General features: G+C 51.0%; 1 protein-coding gene across 4 annotated transcripts in view; it reads right to left on the reverse strand.

Moving 5' to 3' along the window:
• The window catches only part of TAF4 (TATA-box binding protein associated factor 4), a 36,106-nt gene extending 27,946 nt beyond the window's left edge, over positions 1-8,160 (reverse strand). For 2 of the 4 annotated variants that reach the window (XM_018560184.1, XM_018560177.1), the window contains exons 1-2: positions 7,697-8,158; positions 4,844-5,761 (exon numbers count right to left, since the gene is read on the reverse strand). In XM_018560184.1, the coding sequence (XP_018415686.1) occupies positions 4,844-5,761; positions 7,697-7,985 (1,207 nt within the window). In that variant the 5' untranslated portion in view covers positions 7,986-8,158. Of the gene's footprint in view, positions 1-4,843; positions 5,762-7,696 lie in introns of all 4 variants that reach the window. The other 2 variants (XM_018560193.1, XM_018560201.1) reach the window with 2 other exon arrangements.

The following is an 8,160-nucleotide window of genomic DNA, read 5'->3' on the forward strand; positions in this document are numbered from 1 at the left end:
GGGGGGGGGGCTAGATTTTTGGCTACCCCTGCTATTGCTTCAATGATGAAAAACACCTCGCAGTGAGCCAGACATTGATAGTGAAGTCCGGTGGGCTGAACGAGAAGAAACACTTGGTCCCCCCCGTCCAGCAAGTATGGGTGTTAGAGAGGGATAGGGGGCAATTCTCCCGGAATCTGGGGCCGGAGATCTCTCAGCACGTTGTTGTTTATGAGAAACTTAGGATAACACGATTTAAAAGTGTAAAGGGTTAAGACCCAGGTCAGTGTACCGTTGGGGGATATATTTCCCTTCACTTCCTGTCCCTGTGACACGGCAGGAACAGGAGATCTCTCCAAAACGGAGATGATATCCCCCAATCCAGGTTCACCTAATGGAAAATTTCCTGTTCCTGTGACAACTCCACTTTTTGGATTTCCCCAAATCTTCTAAACCGGAGACAGCGGTGACCAGGACCAACAGTGAGGGTGAATCTCTGTACCATCAACTTCACATTTACCAAAACTATGGAATACGAGCCACGGCCCGATCTATCCAATCAGTCTGCATCCAACCAGGCGGGCCCTTGCACTGCATAGTTGTTGGTAGATCTAAAAGGATAAGGTCCAATCAGATTGGAACGTGTGCGGTGACCCAGCCAGGGGTTCTGACCCGTCTGTATTCTATCCGCAGGACAACGTCAAGTCTGGGCTGTCCATACACAAAGAAATGGACGTCACATTCACACGAACAGGCGGACAAGGAATCCCCGGCCACATTCACCCTTGTGTGTGAACAGCTGGATTTGTGCCCTGTGATCGGCTCGTACAATCGTTTACTATCAAGGCTCGGATTGGCCGATTCCGGTAAACCTTGAATCTGGATGCCGCACTCTGTGCAGTGGACGCATCCGCAAAAGGGCAGGTCAGCAGGAGAGAGACCCTGAATCAGGGGAAGCAAACTATGGGACTACGAATCCTATCATGCACTGAAAGACTGAGAGCCACAAGTAGGATGGGATTTGTAGTTTCACCACAACTGGTGTGCTGAGGTACCCTGTCACTGATCTAGACACAGACAGGAGGTCCATACGCACAGACAGACAGACACAACTAATATCTGGCATAGTAAACACATGTAATAAAGCACATGATGTTTTCCAGCCTACAATCCTCAGATCCCCGTTCCCCCCTCCTCAGCATGTGAGATACAAGAAGACTTCCCTGGAACCAGATCTGGTTCAGAGCCACAAATCCCAGACCGATAAGAAGAGTGCGAGCGAGAGATAAAAAGAGTCACAATCCACCCAGAACGTCCAATCTGCAGGACACAGAGCATGGCAGAATGAACACACACACACACACACACACACGTTCTACAACGACCCGCGCCTTAAACCACATCCGCGTTAAGACTACAAGTCCCATCGGCCACCGCACCAGAGGGACCTGTAGTACTCCACTGAGAACAAGTGTGGTGACGTCACTGTACTTGTGGTCCATTCATTCTCCCTCTCGTCCATGTTACTGAAAGTCACAACCTCGGTATGGATGGAGACTGGGAGGAAGAGTCTGCAGGAGCCAGAGCATTGCACCCGCCATCATGGTTCATGATCATGGTTGCCATGCTTTACTGGCTTCAATGCAAACAAAATAAAATAATAATAAATGATGAACGCACATTTTTTTTTCTAAAAGGTGGACTTTACCTTTAACATCATCATCATCATTATTATTCGAGATTTATAAATTATAAACAAGTGTATGTATATAAATTTGTATAATATATACATACAAAAAAAATTTACATTATTATAAAAGTGTGTATGTGTATATAAATTTTTATTTATTAAAAAGTGTGCGTATATGTCATATTATTTTAAAATGTTTGTGTGTGTATATCATTTTTATTACTATTAAATAGAAAAAATTGTGTGTGTAAAATATTTATATTATGTATTTTTGTATTATTAAAAAAAATGTGTGTGTGTGTGTGTTAAATATACACACACTTTTATAATATTATTATTATACAGGATTTATATCATCTACAGGTTTGTGCGGCTCTTCCCAGTATCATGCTACAGAGTACAGTTACAATAGAACTCAGTGTAAGAGAGCGAGGAGGGTCTTGCCGCTAGGAGCTTACACTCTAAGAGACGGATCACAGGGAAACCCGACCACGGAAAACTTTTTGTTCTAAAACGGAGACAAATAAGTGAAATAACTGATCCACCACAAAGCAGAAGTCGCCCTCCCCCGGGAGATGTAGAGCTGTGCGGACCCCTCACTGCATCTGAGATATGAAGAAGGATTACAGAGTGTGAAGAAGGTGTAATGACCTCGGCAGCCAATCAGATCCCAGCTGTCACTTTCAAACCCGTCCTATCGGTATGTCAGGAGGATGTGACTGAATATGTAAACAAACTTCAACTTCACCCAGACACACATCAACAGGTACCCGGAGCCAGGGCGCCAACGCTCCTTAGCAATGACAGCCGGCGCCTAACGTTACAGGTTTCCTCTTGCTGTCAATGGAGCTGGATCCTGAAAAATCCTGCCGGCTCCTGGATTGGACAGACTGGCCCCTGAATCCTATCCTAATCCGTCGGCCCCTAACTTATTAAACCTCCAGAACTCCTATAAAAATCAGAGACCCGGATATGATGATTAGAGGACAACGCGACAGAGAGCCCTGACAACGCACATCGCAGGTTTCCTCAGTACGGAGGATCTGCTCCGGCAAGCCAGCACATAAACCTCTAGTGACACCAACTGACCGACTTCATAACAATCCACAAAGCTGGCCGGGAAATCACAGAGCTGGGATCTCATTCTACAGTCACAACCACCCAAAAACATTCCAATATTAAAACAAAATATATATATAAAAAAGAAAAAATACAATTTTGATCTAATAATGTAACAAAAAAAAGAACCAGATATAAGACAACAAAACGGCCAAAACACAAAACAATTGGCGCGTACGGTACGGAAATCTTCCAGAAAGTTTAGTTTTTTTTCCTTTTGGCTCCATCTAACAATCTAGACAGAAAAAGAATTTGGAATTACAGCACTGCAAGGGTTAACTGCCCATTTCTGTCTTGAGGGGGGGGGGGACTTTAAAACAGGTTTGCTTACCTGATCCCCAAGACCAGTGCCCGTAGCCACCCCCCCACTACGCTTCAGTGGTTGGAGGCCCGCTGAAATCATTGCGTATACTGCCGGGCCCATGGCCCCACATTAGACATGTGGACGCCAAGGGACAGTCCAAAGCCAGAGAAGAGGGAAGCGCCGATCAGGTAAATAAAACGGCTTTAAAGAAAGCCCCTAGACCAGGGGTAGGCAAGCCCAGACTGATGTGGAACTACAAGTTCCATGAGGCATTGCAAGATTTGTAGTTAAAGCACTGCTGGAGGGCCGGCATAGCCCACCCCTGCCCTAGACATTAACGAGAAGTTAACTCAGGGCTGGACATATCCCGGGAGCCAGGTCGCCGAGGCTCCTTCTAAGAAATAACTGGCGCCTAACTTAAGGTGAACCCCGGGCATATTAAACATTAACCCTTGCAGTGGGGCAACCCCTGGCACAGCAAGGGTTAAGTGCTCATTTTGGCCTAGGGTGTAAAGTTAAAAATATATACTCACCCGATATTCGGTGGCCGTCATGTGATGACATTGCGGGTCCTTAGACCGGTGTAACCCAGAGAAGCTGTGGGGATGGATCTAGCAGCCAGGCGGGTGCGTGGATCAGGTGAGTATATCTTATTTTACACCCTAGACGAAAACTAGCGGTTAACCCTTGCAGTGCATGAGGTGCAAGGGTTAATGTTAATATGCTCAGAATTCATCTCTAGATTGTTGTCAAATGGAGCCGGCTGCTGCATTGGGGGACCAAGCCGGCTGCTGCATTGGGGGACCAAGCCGGCTGCTGCATTGGGGGACCAAGCCGGCTGCTGCATTGGGGACCAAGCCGGCTCCCGCATTCCGTATTAATTTGTCCGCCCCTGAGTTAACCCTTGCAGTGCCAGGGATGGCCCCACTACAAGTGTTAATGTTTAATATGCCTGGACTTGTTCTTAAACCTAGTTGTTGTCAATGGAGCGGGCTCCTGGATAGGACAGGACAGGCCACCCTCCTGCCTTCCGTATTAATTTGGCCACCCCCGAGTTAACCCTTGCAGTGCCAGGGGTAGCCCCACTGCAAGGGAACTTTAAAATAAATGATCGTGCTTAGATTCTGGAGCTTCTGGAGCCGTTTGCTTCTCAGAAACGGCCAGATCTCAGACTTTGATCCAAAAAGGTGAGCTGGGGAAAGCTAGTTGCAGGTTCCAGTGACATGAATGGGTTAAGTGTAAAAGGATCAATAAAACGGAGTGCAAGCCTTGAAGCGTGACATAGGAGTTAGGCCGACGCGGGATCCTTCGTATACTAAACAGACATGAAGGTGCGTAGGTGAGCCGGGGGCCACGCTGAGTGACTCGGATGAGAACTGTTCACACTACAGTATTTGCTGAAGACAAATATATTACATCAGGGGTAAACAGCCTCGGCACTCCAGCCGTTGTGGAACTACAAGTACCATGGGGCATTGCAAGACTGACAGCCACAAGCATGACTACCAAAGGCATGATGGGATTTGTAGTTAAAGCACAGCTAGAGTGCCGAGGTTGCCTACCCCTGTATTACACAATGCTCCCTAGTCTCACGCTGTCAAAACACTGCCCCATGTGACACTCGTGTAAAGTTACAGAGCGGGGATTGGCTTTTACACCGCAGGATGACAATGACAGTCACATGTAGTATAAACACGCAGCACTCCTCACCCCATTCATAAACCTGACCCATAGATGATGTCGTTCCTTACCTGGGGGAAGCTGAAAGTTTTGGATGTTTGGTTGGTTCTGAGGTGGTGGCACGCGCGGCGCTAACATGGGTGGCGTTATGGTCGCCCTGATGCCGCCAAGCGGTGCTGTAGGAGTCCTTGGCAAGCTTGGAGGCACAATGCTGACTGTAGGTTTGCCCATTGCCGTTGGGGTGCCGGGCCCAGGAGCTGCCCCCCCAGGGCCTGGATGTCCCACTTGCATAGTCTGTCCAATAACCATATTCCCGTGGGCCGGCTGGCTCTGCTGAGGAGTCTGAATGATAGTTTTCGGGGGCTCGGATTTGATCACCTGGCTGGGCACCGGGCTGGGCTGGCTGTTCATTTGCAAGGGTACCCCACCGGGAGCTGGCAAAGGGGAATTGATCACAGTATTGCTTCCGTTCTGGGTGGCTGGCACTCCCTGATGCACAAGAGGTCTCACCAGCGCTACAGTAGTGGGTACACCTGCCATGCCTGTGGGCTGTCCAGCTGCCCCCGCGGTCGATGCAGATGACGAGATGACAGAGGTCGACACGTTCGTGGTCGCAAGGTAAGAAGTCTGGATCACCGTATTGGCGGCTGCGTTGACGCCACCCTTAGTGACAGGAACGGGGCCATTGTTCACGATATTAACTCCGGGTGCCGGGTTGCTGTTCCCCTGAAACGGAGCTCCGTGCCCCCCGGGGACGTGAGAATTGATAATGACGTTATTCCCGTTCATGGCCTGAAGGGCCGCAGGTTTGCCATTGCCCGAGCCGTGGTTGGGCAAAGCAGTTACAATGTTGCCAAGGACCCCGGCTTTGGCCTGACTGAGGACTCCTCCTGCCTCTGATCCAGCAGACTGAACGCCATCCACCTGAGCTGCAGTTTGCGGTCGGGTATTGTTAATAACGCCTCCTTGGACTCCAGGTACGGCTGCTCCTAGGGAACAAAGCAATGGTGTGAAATAAACAAGTACCACGTTTCATTAATACAACACCAACATTAGAATATACAAAGTTACAGCACAGGTACAGCAACCGTGCCACTGAGATCACATAGACATAGTATGCTGACACACACGTGTGTGTGTGTGTGTGTGTGTGTGTGTGTGTGTGTGTGTGTAACAGCTGGAGTGCCGAGGTTGCCTATCACTGCTCTGCGGCCAATGCCAGCTGGACCTCAGGAAACATACCGAGGCATGATCGCCGCCCAAGGTGCCTCAGATTAACCTATACATCTCCTATGAGCAAGACAAGCGGGCTCACCCCATAAGACAGCATAAGGGTAACTATGACAACGTGCAGAAAGCAGCACCAGTTGTCGGTACGGTTCATGGACAGTCAGTGGTGGCTTACCACGCTATGGTTTGCTTTCTGCATGTCTTTATCACTCTCTGCAATGCTTTGCTTATCAGGGAGTTTAATGTTAGGTCTGTCAGGTATTTGGTTGCGTGTCCTGCCACCCTGGAGATAACCCAACAAGGACTCTCATCTCAGTATAAGTTCTATACTCGTTACTGGGGACACTTCATCCTCTGCAGGTTTCCTGGAGAACCAGGACAGTTGGCAAGTATGCCAGAACAGCTCTGGTATCCCCAACATTTCCAGGTCACCCCCTGCCATACATGCCCAAGATGACTCACTGCGGGTTCACCAATGAGATCCCAACTACCCAAAACATACAATGGACTCATCTATGACCCCCCAACCTACAGCCTTATGATGGGAATATAGCTGGCATCCCAGGAAGAGATCACAGCTGCAACCTAAAAATGATATCTGGCATGGCCTCTTCCATCCCCTGCGTAACCCCGGCACCCTTAGACCTGCCTGGGCAATCCACTACTTGTGTCAGGTATGCCTAGACGCCACAAGCTTACCAGATGACCTCCAGCATCTGAGAAGACAGCACCGGCTCCTTGCTGGGGGTGAGTTAAGCAGCTTATAGTAGGGGTGCACCGGCTGGCAAACGTATGTGACCCTACGGGCACAGTTGACACATTGGCACTGCCAGGACACCCCCAACCCGACAAATGTAGTAAAATAACCCCCGGGGTCACCAATCAGATGCAAACACACAGAATACTCATTTCTGACCCCAACCTGCATGCTTATGATTGGCATGTGGCACCCCAAGAAAAGATGACAGAGGAGTGACAGCTGCTACTTTCCAACTGCAACCCCTACGATCAAAAGACGCAAGTTGACACGGCCCCCCATCATCCCTCCAGGTAGCCCTGGCACACAAAGAACTGCCTGAGCACCCTGCTACTTGTGCCAAGTATGCCTGGGCACCCCAAGCTTACCAGATGCCCTCCAGCATCCAACCAGACCAAATTAAGCAGCATATTATTGGGGTACAGCGACAGGCACACTCCTGTCACCCTCTGGGCAAAGCTGGCACCCCCATGCCCACCGACATGACTCAAAACCAACCCGGGGGCCACGAATCAGATCCCAGCACAGAACCGACTCATCTTTGACCCCAGTGTACAGGCTTACACCCAGAAAGTAGTAGGTGGCACCCCCGGGGAGACGACAGCGGGGGTGACAGCTGCTGCTTTCCAAGCGCAAGCTCAGCGAGCAAAGGATAGAAGGCGGCATGGCCCCTGTCACCCCGGTGGGCAACCATGGAGCCCTTAGATCAGCCAGGGCACCCTGCCACCTGCGCCCAGAGAGCACAGTCACCCCAAGTTGACCTGGCACCCTCCAGTATGCGACGGGACATGGCAAGCTCCTCACCGGCACCAGTTTAGCAGCTCACTGGTGGGATGAGGCAACTGGCACACTCCTGTCACCCTCAGGGCACAGCTGGCACCCTGGCACTGCCAGGACACCCCCTACACCTGCCCCAGCCCCCATCTGCACGGCTCACCGGTCTTAGGGAGGTCCTGGGGGAGTCCGATCTTGGCTTCTGGCTGGCCCCCGGCGGCGGCAGTGGCCCCTACCCCAGCAGGGCTGGCAACATGGTTGGCTAGGGCCTGGCTGCGGATCTCGGGGGGCGCCGGGTGCGGCTGTGGCTGCTGCGGCGGGTGGTGGTGGTGATGGTGGTGGTGGGCCGCGGCTGCCAACTCGGACTCCAGGGAGCCCACCAGATCGCTGACCACTTTCTCGTCCACGTCCGTGTTGAAGAAATCATCCAGCAGATCCGAACCCGCCGCCATCTTTACTCCGCCGCTCAAACTCAAGAGGGCAGCGGCTGACTGAGCCTGCGCGGCTGGCCGCCCACGTCACGCCGAGCGAGCTCTCCCATTGGCCGGCAGCACCCTATATAAGTTGCGGGCAAATGGCTGCGAGCGGGATTTGGTGGTGCGGAGGGTTGAGGAGAGGAGAGGAGGG

This window comes from Nanorana parkeri, unplaced genomic scaffold (assembly GCF_000935625.1).
Source record: "Nanorana parkeri isolate BGI_ZX_2015 unplaced genomic scaffold, ASM93562v1 scaffold17, whole genome shotgun sequence".
Taxonomy (NCBI): domain Eukaryota; kingdom Metazoa; phylum Chordata; class Amphibia; order Anura; family Dicroglossidae; genus Nanorana; species Nanorana parkeri.